This window comes from Verruconis gallopava (genome assembly GCF_000836295.1).
Source record: "Verruconis gallopava strain CBS 43764 unplaced genomic scaffold supercont1.30, whole genome shotgun sequence".
Lineage (NCBI taxonomy): Eukaryota > Fungi > Ascomycota > Dothideomycetes > Venturiales > Sympoventuriaceae > Verruconis > Verruconis gallopava.
Genome location: NW_015622166.1, coordinates 1 through 16,392, shown reverse-complemented (window position 1 = coordinate 16,392; position 16,392 = coordinate 1). Strand labels below are relative to the sequence as shown.

Sequence of the window (16,392 nt, the reverse complement as noted above, 5' to 3'; positions counted from 1 at the left end):
AGTGAAGCGTGATCTAAAGGAGTTCGGATACGGCCTCGTTAAAGACGCCCTTCCAAAATGGCAGCTAAACGCACTTCAAAAGCGCCTCAGCGATCAGGCGTTGGGCGAGATTGCAACCGGTACAGCGTATTTCGACGGTGGAGCCAAGAGACCCAATCAACGTGTCTGGAATTTACCAAACAAAGGACAAGAGTTTTTGGACTTGCTTGAACATCCCCTTGTTGAAGAAATAATCCCTGAGCAGTTGGGTGATGGATATCACTTATCAAGCTACACGGCAAACATCAACCGTCCAGGCTCAGAGGCGATGGGCATGCACACAGATCAGATCACAACAAACCCAGCGATTCCACAATTTCCACTGGGAATCAACATGATGTGGTTTTTGTGCGATGTCAATGAGGCAAATGGAGGGACCAGACTGCTTCCCAAGAGCCACGATGGCCTCATCGCACCAGCCAGCCTCTTTGATATCGAGGGCACAACATTTGCCAGTGGGCCGGGAGGGACGTGTCTTGTGTTTGAAAGCAGACTGTGGCATGCGACTGGCCCCTTCACAGCGTCTAGAGGAGAGAGGCCCGTAATACTGCAATTTTACGTCCGGCATTTCGTACGACCGCAGGAAAATTTCACATTGAGTGTTGCGCCTGAGGTAGAGGCCAGACTGACGGACAAGATGAGGCAGGCATTGGGATTTAGGGTAACGGCAACACTCGGTGGCGTAGAAGGATTTAAGCCCGACGGAACGATAGTGAGGAGGCCAGAGAAGCCCGTGATGGCCCTGAATAGGCGGGGAAGCAAACTTTGACTGTTCTGACAACGCCCCTCTTGCTGGCATCTATGTGGTTCCTTTGATGGGAATGATGAACTCAGCAGAGCGCATTCAATCCTAAAACTATTTCTGGGTTAGAGTTCTTGAGCACCTGCGAGACTCTGTGCCCCACATTTTGGCAACTAGCAAATTGGTGACAGGAACAGACAGATGAGTTATTCTCTAGCTTCAACAGTAAGGATCTGTAACGAGTCATGAATGGAGATATCTCCGAGGAAAACCAGGCTGAAGCTAGCTTCCGATCTAATTTAGAACTACAATGTACTTGTGTGTGCTTAGGAGAAGATGACGCCACCGGCGAATACGCCGCAATTACGATCACAAATTCGAATGCTTAAGGCAACTACATGCCTCCCGAAGATCAGGACAGCAAAATACTGAATTGTTGAGAAACGTCGGGCCCAAAGAAATGTGGGAGACGTTCGCGGAGTACTCCGGGCTGGACTTTGAAAGACTTGGCGAGTTAATGGAACAACTCCGTTTGAGAGCTTACTGTGGGACCGTAGAAATACAAAATCCAGATAACGGAATGCCTTCCAGCCACGTTTTGCCTCGCATCGAGATTGATCCAGAGCTACATCGTCACGCCAGCTGGTTCTTCAGCCAAGGTTTGTGGAAGAAGAGCTCGGTTGCACTAGCGGCTTGGTCGGTTCCAACCTATTAAAAAATTGAGTCCGGATATGCAAATCCTGAAGGCTTGAGAGTCCATCCTCACAAAAGGCGAACATGTCGCAATGGTTTCCTACTGCAGGACGGAACCAAATTCACATGACTGACATGCATAATTTGTTTCAAGGTTTTTTTTTTTGCGGAGGAAGAAGCCGTGAAGATCAATCCGATATAAGATATCGTTGGCGACAACGCTGCTCTACGTTTCTAGTATGCAACGACCATGACGGCAAAACCTTCAACATGAATTCCACCGATCAAGCAGAGCCGGAAGGAGGCTTGCCGCCAGGGCCCCTTGAGCTGTCAGCCTTGGCTTTCACCGCAATGGGGACACTATGCTGTGTACAGATGTTCGTCCTCATTGGCATCACCTTCCAACGTCGATCCGGCCTTTACTTTTGGAGTCTTGTAGGCGCGACGTTTGCTCAGCTCCTCGTCTGTGTCTCGGTCCTAATCCAAACCTGGATCCTCGGCGAACAGCTTAATGGCATACCTCTGGCGCTTAGCACGCTCGGCTTCCTTTTTTTCCCACTTTTTGGATACCTGATCTTGTACTCACGGCTGCACCTCCTTCAATGCAGTCAATACATTCTATCTGTCGCCTCTGCCATCATCGCGCTCGAGTGGCTACTGGCTGAATTGCCCATGGCAATTCTGGGCGTTATCAATACAGAGTACCCCGAAGCGCGCAAGCTTGCTCTGGCGTACAAGATATCTTGGGAGTTTGAGGAAGCGGTTTATCCAGTCGTTGACTTGGTATTATGCTCGTGCTATTTCGTTCAGGTGAAACGACTGTGGGGCGACAGCGGGAAGAAGACAAGGTCGCTACTATGGAAAGTCGTCCTTGTCGTCACGATTTCACTTCTTCTCGACTTGTCATGGGTAGTCTTGCAGAATACGACTGACCCAAACTGGTCAGGTGCTCTTGAGGTGAGTATTTTCGGAATCGTCAACTATTGAGCCAAGCTGACGATAGTAGTGTTTCCTAATGGCCTTGAAACTGCATATAGAGATTTACATATTGAATATGTTGACCAACATAGCGAAGGCTCAGATGGCTGATATGCAGAGCAAGTTTTCGCTGTCGCTGGAATTCTGCACGTCTCATCCATTAGTGCAGGCAAAGTCATGATACAAATTAAGAAAATGAATTGCTATTAATCATGAAATACTTTCGATACCATTGGTTTTAAACCTTGCCGTACCTGAACACCAAGATACAAATTTGCTGTTCGCAAGCGTTGTAGGACACATGGACAAAGGGATACGGGTGATTGGAGTCATAGAAGTGTCAAGAAAAACACGAACACTTCTTATACTACATCAACATGATGATTTCGCCATAATGACCAACATTGACTAAGAATTCAGTCGTTGATCTTTGGCTCGAGAGCATAATCACGTGATGAATCACTGTGGAGTGTCCCTAAGACTCTGTACCAAGCTAAGCTTGGCAAAAGCGTAAATCTAAGATACGATCCAGTTTCTAATTTTTATATATCAATGATCGTGTCTCCACTTTAGGTCCTTCTTCGTACGCTTGAACCATTTCTCTTCATCATCAGGCACTGTCGTCGTCGCTGCACTGGCAGAGGCGCGCGCTGGTTAGAACGTGTTCCAAAGTCCTCAATCAGAATCAATATTTCTCAAAGCTTCCATTGAGTCCAATCTGGTCTAAGAACCACCAGAACGTCATGCACGTGGAAGAATTCATCAAACTTTGATCAGGCACGACAAGGCTGGCCTCTATTCGCTCAGGGTAATACCATGTCATCTCAGCTGCATACAGCACTGTGTACAAGCTCAGGCCCGTACGGTAGCGCAGGACACGGTCGGGGGATGTACCGTGGAAGCATAGCACATAAGATGGACGGGAAGGCAATGAGCTCAGGCTTAACCTTTGCAATAGCGTGAGTTTCGATGGTTTGGCAGCAAAGGAGCAGACCAATGAAGGAATGATTGGTTCTTGCAAGGCCTGTGTTTGGTTGGGCAAACAAAAGAAATGAAGTCCCAGGTGTGGCGCGGAGTTTTCGCATTGGCCCTCGCTGGTAAGGAATATACGGTGTACGTTCTGGCAATGCTGATCCTGTCACCATGTTTGGAGCATGCCACGATCGAGAGCGTGTCACAGTCCGTAGAGAGATGGGACAAAGTACCTGTCGGGACGTGCGTCATCGTGTCGTTTGATCAGAGCGAGGGCCTGCGGACAATGCGACCGCAGCGTCTTTCTAGATTCTGGCTTCAGGGATGGCTATTGTTTCGCTCCCCGGCAATCATCCGCCATGTCGAGGCCGTTGCGCGCCAGACGATGGGGATGCCCAAGTCGAACAAACGGTCAGAAGAACAAGAGATCCGGTTTCGTCGTGCTTCATGTGATTGGAGAACTGGCGGCACAGGACAGGTTTCAGAAGGGTCTGTCATCTCGCGTGCCCCTGAGGGTGGAGCAGGATCCGTTTGCGGGACGCCAGTTAAGGTTGGCTAAGCTTCGCGCGAGCGCGGACAAGCATTGTGGAGTCCGCGTCGCTGGCACTGCGTCGGCCGCAGAACCTGGCGCAGGCATCGAAGACGACCAGCCTCGGCGTTCTTGCGAGAGACGGCGCCCGTCGTGGTCACACAGGCAGCGTCTCCGCGCTGGGGTCGTGTCGCGTGCCGGCGCTGCTCAGGGCCGAGAGGGCATGCCCATTCAGTGTCGATGGCGTGCGGTATCCACCCGACCGCGACGACGCCGCGTCATCGCAGCCTCTGCCCCGCCGTCGACTAGGTCCAATACGGATGTGGCTCTTCCTGTTTCCTCGCGATGTTTGTGCTGCGCCTGCGACCATCCTTGACGTCCTTCCGCTTCTCCATCTCTTTTCCTCACTTATTCTGTACACTCGTTCGTCGATTTGTTTTTGCAGCGTCAATTTCTCTTGCAGCGTTCCTCGCCAACTTCAGATCATGAAAGCATGGAATAGACTATTAGCTGGTGTTGGCATCGCGCGAGCCGCAATAACCCTCGACACGAGCAGCACCGGTTTGTGTGATCCCAAGCACCGTTTGCATCGTCCATGCTGAACTCTGTGTACAGACTCTATAAAACAAGCTGCGTCGACGGCAGCATGGGGCATGGTCAAGTACTGGTATACGGGCAACAACACCGGTGATGTTCCTGGTAATCTGCCCGCGCCTTACTGTCAGTAGCTGCCCTTGCCTGCTCGCTTGTGTGTCAACCATCTAACGAACGAAGACTGGTGGGAGGCTGGTGGCTTCTTCGGAACATTGATTGACTACTGGTACTATACCGGCGATACAACATACAACAACATCACCACACAGGCCATTCTGCATCAGGTATCTTCGTCCTCGTGGCTGAGCGCCGACTCTCGCGAGCTAACTTTGCCCCCAGATCGGCGCAGATTCCGACTTCATGCCCTCGAACCAAACCAAGGACGAAGGGAATGACGACCAGTCTTTTTGGGCCTTCACTGCTCTAGCGGCAGCTGAGTACAACTATCCTGCTCCTCCAAGCGGCTACGCGAGCTGGCTCGCATTGGTCCAGGCCGTATTTAATGAACAGGCTGCTCGATGGGACACTACAACCTGCGGCGGTGGATTGCGCTGGCAGATTTTCACCTTCAATACCGGATATACGTATAAAAATTCGATATCCAATGGCTGCTTTTTCAATATCGCCGCTCGGTTGGGCAGATATACCGGAAACACGACATATCTGGACTGGGCAAACAAGGCTTGGGACTGGGTGTCAGCCATAGGCCTCATGGACAGCTCGTATCATTTCTTCGACGGCACGGAGGACACTTCGAATTGTACCTCGCTTGATCATGTCCAATGGACATACAACCAAGGCGTTTTCCTATATGGCGCGGCGATCATGTGGAATGTGGTGAGTAGTACCACTGCCAGGTTGAAGACAAGTTTGTAACGCAAGCATCTAGTCTGCAACTAATGACGCCGCGAACGGTACGACAACTCCGAGCAACACAACGACATTATGGCGCACGCGCGTCGAAGGCATCCTGAACGCGTCCAGCGTCTTCTTCACGAACAACATCATGTACGAAGTGGCATGCGAAACAAACGGCAAGTGCGACAATGATCAGAAATCTTTCAAAACGTACCTTGCCCGCTGGATGGCTGCCACCACAAAGGTAGCCCCGTATACAACAGACACAATCATGAACTTGTTGACCACATCCGCTGAGGCATGTGCTAAGACGTGCACTGCCGGAGCAGATGGAAATCAGTGCGGCTTGGAGTGGACGAAAGAGGCGAACGATGGTGATTTGGGTCCTGGACAGCAAATGGCGGCCGTGTCTATTTTCTCTGGCTTACTCGCGGGCGACGTTCCTGGGGCGCTTACAAATAAGACGGGAGGAACGAGCGTCGGCGACGCAGCAGCCGGAACAACATCAAATGATAGCCCAACAAAATTTTCCACAATCACCACTGGCGAAAAGGCCGGGGCTGCAATCCTGACGTTAACTGTGATACTTGGCATGTTCAGTGGAGTCTGGTGGATTGCAACGGATTCGGAATAATCGCTCCAGATTAGATTCTTTAGAATAAAGGTGGATTATTGCATTCGCTGTAGGCAAATTTTTCTTTGAGCGTCTAAACATCTAAACATAACGCCGGGTGAAGACAACATATCATGTGCATTGCGATGATGAGCATAACATCTGAGTTTACTTTCTGAAAGTGACGTGTGAGAATATGCTGGCTACCCACGCAACTACTTCAGCAGGCACTCGGTGATGACGAGATACTACGGCTTAAAACTCCAAAACGGCTTGGAGCTACATGTTTGATGTTGCGCTTGTGGGGGTCGAACTGTTTAGACCAAGTCCAACGCAGTTGCGGTCAAGCTTCTTCAGCTCATCTGATCACACAAGAAATGAACTTGTCGGTAAAATCTGAACCCGTAGGAATTGACTGTGCTGAAGAGTGAGAGAACACTGCGTGATAGAAGTGTTCCGTTGAAAAATTTCGGAGTCCAAAAAATGAACTGTCAACGGACTCAGAGGACTGATCAGGTGAATTCTGAGAAAGCGGCCATCAAAATATGTCTGTCAATGCGAGCGACAGAGCTTTGCGAGGTGGACGTCGAATGATCCCGAACGATGGTATCTTTCCTGAAACAACGACAGACCTGACAGTCATTTACTGGACAAAGGAAATCAAATGAAAGCTGCTTTGGGTTTATAAATGAATTTTGTGCATGCCAATGGAAGTTAAGATATGATCTTATAAGCCAGTACCGTCCTTGGATTCCGGAAGTTAGTTCTAGCATCGCAGGCGATAACAAATGTATGCCGTGGGATGATACCTTTCGGTCCAGAATTTGCCCAGCATTGCGGCAAAGAGAATATCCGCCCTTCTTTGGGAATCATGCTCATAGATGGCCTACCACGTGCCAGTACACCAACGCCTTTATCAAGAATAGCCCGTTGTGCAATCCAAGCCCGAGTATGCGATTTGGATTCGACGGCCGGACCATACCAAAACTTGTGATTTGCTATATCAGAACATGGCCTTGAGGAGCTGAAGTCCTGTGGGAATATGGATGATCTCGAACGGGCTATGTCGAAAGTTCGCCAAGTGGGGAATGCAGTTCCGCACGTCAACGCCCCCAGTTCCCCCGCAATCTCCAGATTTCAAATCTCTGGCTGCTCACGCTTACCTTAGCACTCCTAATGTTTTTCTGATTGATCTTCGCATTTTTTTTTCTAAAAGCACTCGTTAACTTCTAAAATCAGCTACTCACTTAAAACTAGCAGGCCGAGAAACATGTCTAACGATCTCCAGACAGGGGAGTATGCGAGTAAGGAGATCTTGCTTCCTGACATACCTGCAGATCATCTGGAAGATCATGGAATACTGCGGCCAAGACAACGTGCTTACATAGCTTGTGTTGAGTGCCGTATGCGTAAAACGAAATGCGACGTCTTCAAGAAGGGCAACCCCTGCTCAAATTGCGTGCTGAACAAACGAAGCTGCGCGATAAAGCGACGGCTCAGGAGAGGGTGTCTAGAGAGAACGGGGACTGTACCCCACGGCACGAAGTTGTCGACCAGTAAGGCATCTGATCCCTCGCCAGCAGATTCCCCACATTCAGGCTCTATCAACGCATCAATACTGGAGAATGGCAGCCTTTTGACTGGTGCCTCATATGAGTTCGCACTTCAGAGATATGCAGGGACACTTTCTCCAAACCAGGCAGACCTGAATGGATGGAACTGGAGCCCTACATCGAGGCAAATTGAGAGTGTAGGTCGTACAGTATGTCATGAATAAAGCAACAGTCACGTCGGAGATCTGACAGTACTTGAGCAATGCAACATTGCTCGCAACGCTCTTGGTAGGAGATATACACGCTGTGATTATATGAACGTACTGCTGACTGTATCTCACAGATAAAAAGTGAGATATTCTGCCCATTATTATTTGACTCACGCTGAATAACTCCAGCTCATTCCCGGATTTTGAGCTGCCTTATTCTTACTATCCATTTTTAAAACCTGGAAATCTCAATCATCTCTCGTCAGAAGACCTGCGATTTTTACAGGACCGAAAATGCTTCAAAATTCCGAGAAGACGCCAACTTGAGATTTTGTTAACCCAATACTTTCGCCGTGTGCATCCACAGCTTCCTCTTCTCGACGAAATATCATTTTTGGTCATGTACAACAATTCCAATACATCTATGCGAGGAGATGCACATATGTCCCTGTTTGTTTTTCATTCGCTTCTTCACGTCGCCTGCAGTGTATGGTCTAACTTGACAATTCGCGCTTTGACTTTAGTGCTGAACGTATCACAGTTTGTGACAAAATCGGATGTGAGACTCATGGGCTTTGAAAGCATTCGAGAAGCAAGGCTTAACTACTACCGGCGCGCCAAGATAAGTTTGGAATCAGACACAGAGTTAAGGCAATAAAGCTGACCGTCTGTACGCCATGTTCGACCTGGGAGTTGAGATGGACAGCCTTGCGATTGCGCAAGGTTCCCTGCTACTCACATACTACACTCCACTTGAGGATCCAAGGGCTCATTCGTACTGGCTTAGCATCGCAATCCAACACTCCAAGCTGGTTCATGCGCACGACTATCGAACTTATGCTCAATTTCCCGCGGAGCGTACAGTACCTCTGAAGAGATTATGGTGGTGCTGCATTGTCCGCGACAGGAGTCTGTCACTTGGTCTCCGTCGTCCACTGCAGATCTCGAAAGCTGCAGTAGATCCCATGCCCCCACCTCTTTCTGAACAAGATATTGCAGCTGAGATGTCAAATTCTCGAATCTATAGTACAGCATCGAAACAGGATCTGCTGCAAACCTTCAATAAATTGTGCATGCTGTCAATATATCTAACGGATGCCATAGAGATAATGTATCCTACATGGGAAGCATGTTCGTCAACATTACCATCAAAGGTGTCTTTTGAACAGAAAAAGCAACGTTTATTGGAGGCAGAGAGCCAGCTAGATGAATGGTACAATGAATCGCGCAAAACAGAACTTGCAGTGTCCCCTGGAGACTCTGCTGCTGTCAGTCTGCTCGTGCTTCAAAATCTAGGATACATGTATTACTAGTAAGTCATGCGGAGCGCAAAACTATCATGACCTGTACTTCTGGAGCTAAGATATGCTTCTAGTGCTGCGAAAGCATCGATTCATAGCAAGGTGATCTTGGAATCGATCCTTGACACACGTATTGCTACCAACGGAGTGACCTGTCGATTAGAGAGCAACATAAAGCTCGAACAAGCTGTAAATGGCATGACATTGATCTTGATTGATTTACTGCAAGCAAAAGCCATCAATTATTTACCTGCTGCTGCGTAAGTATTGCAGAGGTTCGTAAATGTGTTATCGATGAGACTTATCTCTTACAGCGTTGCACTTGCATCCCTACCCCTCGCATGGCACGTTGTTGGCAGCAGACTTGCACCAAAGTCTCGAGATTCGGAAACACTTGAGAAAGGAGTAACTGCCTACAATAAGATGATGAGAATTTGGCAAGTGATGTATGAGGGGACCGACAGGGTCCTCGAAACGATAACAGAGCTGGTCCAACAGATTGAGCTGGAGAACTCTATATTGAGCATTCACCGCACCCCAATTCAACTATTCAATTCAAAAAATCGAGAAGCCAATTCATGGGCCAAGATTCTGCTCCTTCAGCCTGAGTCTTATAGTCGAGTCATCCTCGGTCTTGACATCTCGCTATCTCTTGGGAGGAAAATCTGCCGCGAAGACCTCCCCGCTTTATTGCAACCTCTAGAACATAAAAATGTGACGAATCTCATGAGTTTGTCCTTAACAGCGCCAGATTTACAGAATTACTCAAACTCGCAGCAAGAGGTTAAGCACATTGGGGCCATTGACTCGAATTACTCAGAATCAGCAACATGCCCGTTGGAGGGCGAGAATATCGCCGAGAAACTAGACGATGAGGTGGAGTCTGAATTTAGAGGTCCTTGGACAGTGAACTCCATTGAGGACAGGCAGGTGCCACGCAAAACAGAAGACGACATTTTTGAGAAACTTTTGCAAGGGTATGCAGAAGCAAGTCCTTTTTCCCCAATCTTTACGTGATTATGAAGAGATATCTATAGGGAGTGTAGTGAAGACAGTATGGTCTTATTCTTGAAGTTTCTAAATGTCCAAAAGAGTTTGCGAATCGCATAAATAACAACATACAGTTTCGCCGTTAGTTAGGTTGGCTTAAAACGATTCTTGTGTATTCTAGCTATGAAGTCTCAATGCATAGGATGCCACAGTTTAATGTAACCCATCATAAGACAAAACTAGCTAGGATTGTATTTCGGATTATATTGTAGCGAGTATTCCATTGCCTTGCTGGGGTTCTACAGATAACATTCTAGTGTGCTGAGGATCTATCACGTGATTAAGTGATCGTCAAGATAGAGTAGCTATACCCGCAGCCGCAGCCGCAGCCGTAGCCGTAGCCGTAGCCGTAGCCGTAGCCGCAACCGTAGTCCAAGACTTACAGCTGGCCCATAGCTGGGGCCACATCCGATGCTAAAAGTCTTGGTGAGCTTTACTGTTCTCTACATGATGAGCTCTACCAGTGAATGCTAAGCGAATGTCATTATCATGATCCCCGTGGAAAATCAAATTCCGCCCAGGATATTGGAGGGTTTTAAATATATTTGATTGATAACTATAGACGCTTGCCGGATCCTCAAGACGTAGAACTAATGAGGAGTGTTTAAATTTACATCGCAGCGAGTATGAAATGTCATCTTTTCTTTGCTCTGATGCTTGTCGCTCTTTCATTTGAATCAGCGCACTAAGATACTATACCATGCCATGGAATTGCATTACATACATTTCCTGATTTACGGATACTCTCTGCCACAGCTGTCGAGGTCCACAATCATTCGTTGTTGCCGGCGTCCGTTTATCTTCCAGCATCCGCACCTGCGTTCATCAGCTTCTGCAATTTTACTGTTGCTATATCAAATGCACAGACACTGTCTGCGAGTATATTCGGCTCCCACTCGAAGGATGGAAAGGTCGGTTCGTCGTGGGAGGAGGCGGTGTACTGGCTGCAGGTTATCTCACCGAGCTCGCACCATTCGTAGCACAAGGTTATGCAGCTGGGACATCTGATGGGGGCCTTACATTGAACAACACCATAGATCCTCAGACTGGTATGTGGATCCTGAACAAACCCGGCCAGTGGAATATTGATCTCGTACTAAACTTTGCATACCGGGCAATCCATGATATAGCTACCATTGGAAAAGCCGCCGTATAGGCGTACTACAGGATCCTTCCGCGATACTCCTACCGTGTCGAATGCTCTACTGGTGGAAGACACGATTATTCATCCGCATACTTCTTTCCTGATGATTTCGACGGACTTGTTGCGAACGCCCCCTGTGATATACACGATGAGATACTCTATCGCTGATGTGTGGCCCACGGTTGTGATAGTCAACATTTTCTCCCCCCCCCCCCCCCAGATTGTGTTTTTAACTACTACCAGCAGCAGGTTATTCCTGAATGCGATGACTTGGACGGTCTCAGCGTCGTTATTACATAAATCTACTCGAGTGTCATTTTGAAGCCAGGAGTTTGATAGGCTCGGTGGTGAGGTGCAGTAATACCGGAACAAATGTTTCAGTTACTGCCGACTTCGCAGAGGTCGTGTCTAAGATACTTGAAGGGCCTCAAAGTCAGACAGGTGAATGGTAGTGGTACGGTGTTCCAGTCGGAGCATCATTCAATGCGCTTGCCAACACCACAACCGTGAATGGGCGTACGACACCAGCGCCATTTGGGGTAGCGGCTGCTTACGCCAAGTATTTTGCATTCAAGGATCCAAACTATCCCTTTTTCAACATGACCTTCTCAGATTTTGACATTGCATTCAATGAGTCCGTCACAAAGTTGTCTACGTTATTCCCTTTTGATAAACCTGACATGCAGGCCTTTCAGAAACTTGGGGAGAAGATGATAACATGGCACGGTCAGGCTGATCAGTACGTGAACGCTCATGGAACGATCAAATTTTGGAAGGCGCTAGAAGCAACTAAATGTGGAGAGGCGACAGTTAGCAATTTTCAGAGGGTATTTCTTGCTCCAGGTGCGCAACATTGTGCTTTCTCTGGGGGACCAGCTCCTGTCAGCAATATTCTCCCAATCTCCCAATTTTAGCCGAGTGGGTTGAGAATGGCACCGCCCCCGGAAGCGATCTATGCCAGTATGTAAGCTTTAGATGGTGCAACTATTTCCAAAAATCTCCCTCTCTGGCCCAAGATGCCGTACTATAACGGTAATGGAGGCCTAAATATGGCATCAAGCTTTCACTGCGCTTAGAAAGCTGATTCTCCAAACAAGCCTTTATTTAGTGTGATAGAAGTAGCAAGAGATCTGGAAAGTCTTGATAAATACGTAATATGAGTAACTATCCAGGCAATTACGTTATTTCTATTTTTGGTACTCCTCCGTTTGCTAACTAGCAGAAATCACCTTGTCTTGTTCCAAGCAGATTCCTTTGGCCTTCTGGGGACCATCAAATATTTGTTGCCATTTCCTTTATCATGTCTGCAGTGGGGTTTGTGTTCGTTACCTATATGATAAGTTTACTGTAACTATAAAGAAATTAAACACCTATTTCAATCTCTAATATGAACTATCTATGCCATTAGAAAAGTCGGATATGACAATCTTAAACCTCTCAAATTTTGCATTACTGGAGTGCTGACTTTGGGTACCAGGCTATTAAATAAAGAAGTTTACTACTATTTCAAACCAATGATACGATATTCTTCCAGCAGACTATGCTTAAGCTCTATATCTGCGACCATAATCTTAAGAAGAACATGATATAGTGTAGATGAAAATAATACCGCCATTTTGATGACTGGAACAAAGAACATCATACCTATGAACTGAAAATTTTGTTCATATCTAAAACAATAGCTATCAGCCTATGGCAAAAAAGCCTCATTTTGTCAGTTGGATTAAGAAGGTCTAAGAGACGCTTTCAGAGACTCTCATATATTCTGATAACGTCCCTTAATGAGTATCATTATTGTATTCATTTAGGTATAGTCAAATCTTCACCGTTAATGCTGCTGGAGTATATGTTCCGCTAATTTTTCAAGATTGATAGCGGAGCATATCATATCTAAAGAACAAATTCAAATAACCTAAAAACTCTACCAAACCATTTCCTTAACCTATGCGTCTAATGCTACAACAAAAATTTCATAAATCAATTTTGTTAATCAATTATATCAACGTCTCCTTTTCAGGTGCTGATTAGACATCTCAGCAGAGCAGAAGCTGTATTGGCATTTCTTTTCTATATGTTTTAAAATTAACTTCAAACCCGCTAGGAGCTGCTTGTTTGAAAAATTCAAGATGAATACTTCTCTCCAATATAGAGGATTGAGCATTATTCTTTCGCAATTATCTTGACTCTACCTGAACATGTACTTGAATACATCAAAATTATATCAACCCCTCAGAGAAATTCATTATGATTCGAATATCTATTACAGTATGACACTAGAGTTCAATTTACTCTGCTTTATGCTCCATCATCACTCTAGTTTTTGAGCATGAGCAATTGTTGCAACATCCATTCAATATTAAGATTGAGCATCGAGCTCCAGAATCATATCTTCGAGAAATTCACTACCTATATATTGACTATAAATGTTTAGGCCGTCACATATTGTTGAACAAGAGCACTCTTATCCACATCATGCGTATTCAGCTCAAATGCCTTCTACATGTATTCAATCATGAAACCAGCTACATGACACGATAAATATGCGTCAGAGCTCTCTTAAAATGTTTAGGCGGCTGGCTGCATGGCGTTTTAAACTCTATAAAATGGAGCAAGGCGCTTCACATTATCCATATTCCCCTCCCAACCCCGCATCGCCCAATCGTTTCCGAATCTCTTCCGTGACTTTTACTAGCCATCACCAACGTTCGTAACTATCATCGGAAGAGACTATCCAGTCTATGTGTACGCAATCTAAGAAGGAAAACCATCCCGAGGTTATACCCCGCCAAAAATATACTTTGAAGGGTAATGCTAGGCGGGAAACACATAAAAAGTTTTTAAGATCCCTCAGATCTAGGAATATAGATATCCAAATACCTGACCACGGATCAAGACTTAGACTGTATCTCGTTCTTTATGAGACACTATGGCTTTCATAACAAAACTTCTATGGTCAAGAGGCGAATTCGCTGGCCGTTCTCGGAAGCGCCTTAATGCCTATAACGCCTGGATGATATTGTTTGTTTCCATCGGTTCACTTTGCTATGGATATACTGCGAACGTGATCAGTGCAACTCTTGGTATATATAAATTTATCATTATATTCATTCGTCCACTAAATCTTATTATAGCGCAACCGACATTTATAACTTACTTTAACCTCGATACTCGGTCAGATGCAACGGCTCTTCTATCCGCAACCAACGGAATTTTCCAAACTGGAGGGTTGCTAGGCACTTTAACCTTACCATTATTTAGTGATAGATTCGGTAGGAAAGGAGGACTAGCAATCGTATGTTCTTAAGCTTTAGTCAGGATTCGCAAGCGCTATTCACGGCTAATATTGGCTTCAGAGTGCCCTTCTTTGCCTCATTTCTGGTGCTCTGTTGGCAGGTAGTGTTAATATTGGAATGTTTCTTGCGTTTCGCTTTTTTGCTGGAGCCGGAGCATTTATGATTTTAGCTGCTGTTCCCATTTGGATGGCTGAAGTCGTTCCTCCATATCTGCGTGGCGCTCTCGTACAGCTTCATGCCGTCATTCTCGTAATTGGATACATGTGTGCCTCCTGGCTTGGTTATGGTATTTATCACTGGAAAAATGGTGGATCAGTAACATGGCGTATTCCTTTTGCCATTCAGTGTTTTTTCCCATTATGTTTGTTACTGGGGCTGTACCGGTGCCCCGAAAGCCGTACGCACCCCTTTCGACCCCCAATACTAGGTTTGCTCAGAGGTTCTGACATGACTACGTACAGCACGCTGGTTGATTCTAAACGGGAGGATTGATGAAGCTCGAGAGATTCTTATGCGTCTTCATGATGATCCGGAAGATCCCCATCATACCTTTGCGCGGACTGAATATCTTCAAATTACTAAGCAGGTACGCAAACAACGAATCTATAAAACGCCTCGGTTTTGCACCTACTGAAAAAATACATTTAGCTTGCTATAGATCGTACTTTACCCACTGGTTGGTGGCATATTATGCGCAAGTCCTCATTACGCAAGCGCGCCCTTATCACTTTGGGAACTACGGGATTCATTCAATGCTCTGGAATACTTGTTATCAATAATTATGGTACATTATTAATGAGAACAACCTCTCACCATAAATAAAAGACAAACTAAACCTATGCTATAGGCCCTCTACTCTATAAAAATCTCGGATATGATACTGCAACACAACTGCTGTATGGCGCTGCATGGCTTACGTTTGCACTTGGATTAGATCGTAAGACTACCCTATTATATATTATATTCTTTACTATAATCTGACCGGCGTAAAGTCATCGCATGTTTCCTTAATGATCATTTCCCACGAAACAAGTTTCTCGCCGTCGGGGTTCTTGGCTGTATGATTGATCTGTCTATTGAAGCAGGAATCATTGCCAACGTCAATAAGTTTGTTGATGAGGGTAACACCGCTGGCCTTAGAGCTGGCGTTGCTTTTCTTTTTTTGATCGAAGTCCCATATGACTTCTTTCTTAACGGAATGCAATTCATTTACATTAGCGAGCTTTGGCCAATGCACCTTCGCGCCAAAGGTATGAGTTTAGGAGTTGCTATGATTTCTCTTATGAACATTGTTTGGCTCCAATCTGCTCCGGAGGCATTCGCAAAAATTGGCTGGCATTTCTATCTTTTCTTTATCATTCCAGGTACTATCGGGGCTCTTATTATGTGGGTTTTCTTCCCCAATACACTTGGACTGCCTCTAGAAGAGGTTGCTGCAATCTTCGGTGACCATGATGAAGTTGCTGGCTATATGCGTGATATACAACTTACAGAGGAAGATATTCTCAACACGAATGGATATATATCAAGAACTGATGATAAAGTGGTTAAATTAGTATAAAGGTTTTGTTTGGAACCTCTTTACTATCCGTTAAGACTTATTTATGTAAGCCACTTCGGAAGGGATGAGCTTCCTATCTCAAGTGAGGAAAGTACTGAAGTTATATATTGGAAGAGGCTAAATAATAATCTTTATAATTTAGGATAATTTTGTTAGCAACCTTTTCCTACTCTAGGGTTAGGGTTAGGGTTAGGGTTAGGGTTAGGGTTAGGGTTAGGGTTAGGGTTAGGGTTAGGGTTAGGGTTAGGGTTAGGGTTAGGGTT

General features: G+C 46.1%; 3 protein-coding genes across 3 annotated transcripts; all 3 read left to right on the top strand.

Moving 5' to 3' along the window:
* Positions 1 to 1,648: 1,648 nt before the first annotated feature.
* Positions 1,649 to 2,633, top strand: PV09_07473 (uncharacterized protein; the record flags this gene model as incomplete). Its single annotated transcript, XM_016361241.1, has 2 exons — positions 1,649 to 2,431; positions 2,481 to 2,633. Exons 1-2 carry the CDS (start codon positions 1,745 to 1,747, stop codon positions 2,631 to 2,633), a joined length of 840 nt encoding a protein of 279 aa, XP_016210816.1. The 5' UTR covers positions 1,649 to 1,744.
* A 1,675-nt stretch (positions 2,634 to 4,308) lies between these two features.
* PV09_07472 (uncharacterized protein) lies at positions 4,309 to 6,142 on the top strand. The gene is made up of 5 exons (XM_016361240.1): positions 4,309 to 4,514; positions 4,569 to 4,673; positions 4,728 to 4,831; positions 4,887 to 5,384; positions 5,437 to 6,142. Exons 1-5 carry the CDS (start codon positions 4,439 to 4,441, stop codon positions 6,037 to 6,039), a joined length of 1,386 nt encoding a protein of 461 aa, XP_016210815.1. The 5' UTR covers positions 4,309 to 4,438; the 3' UTR covers positions 6,040 to 6,142.
* A 2,315-nt stretch (positions 6,143 to 8,457) lies between these two features.
* PV09_07471 (uncharacterized protein) lies at positions 8,458 to 10,098 on the top strand (the record flags this gene model as incomplete). The annotated part of the gene is made up of 3 exons (XM_016361239.1): positions 8,458 to 9,092; positions 9,156 to 9,341; positions 9,396 to 10,098. 3 exons carry the CDS (start codon positions 8,458 to 8,460, stop codon positions 10,096 to 10,098), a joined length of 1,524 nt encoding a protein of 507 aa, XP_016210814.1.
* Between the last annotated feature and the right edge of the window lie 6,294 nt (positions 10,099 to 16,392).

Excerpts from the sequence above, each read along its gene's own strand:
- PV09_07472 (XM_016361240.1), top strand. The coding sequence starts at position 4,439 with ATGAAAGCATGGAATAGACTATTAGCTGGTGTTGGCATCGCGCGAGCC. Across the intron at positions 4,515-4,568 it reads CCTCGACACGAGCAGCACCG|ACTCTATAAAACAAGCTGCG; the intron begins GTTTGTGTGATC and ends CTCTGTGTACAG. Across the intron at positions 4,832-4,886 it reads CACAGGCCATTCTGCATCAG|ATCGGCGCAGATTCCGACTT; the intron begins GTATCTTCGTCC and ends CTTTGCCCCCAG.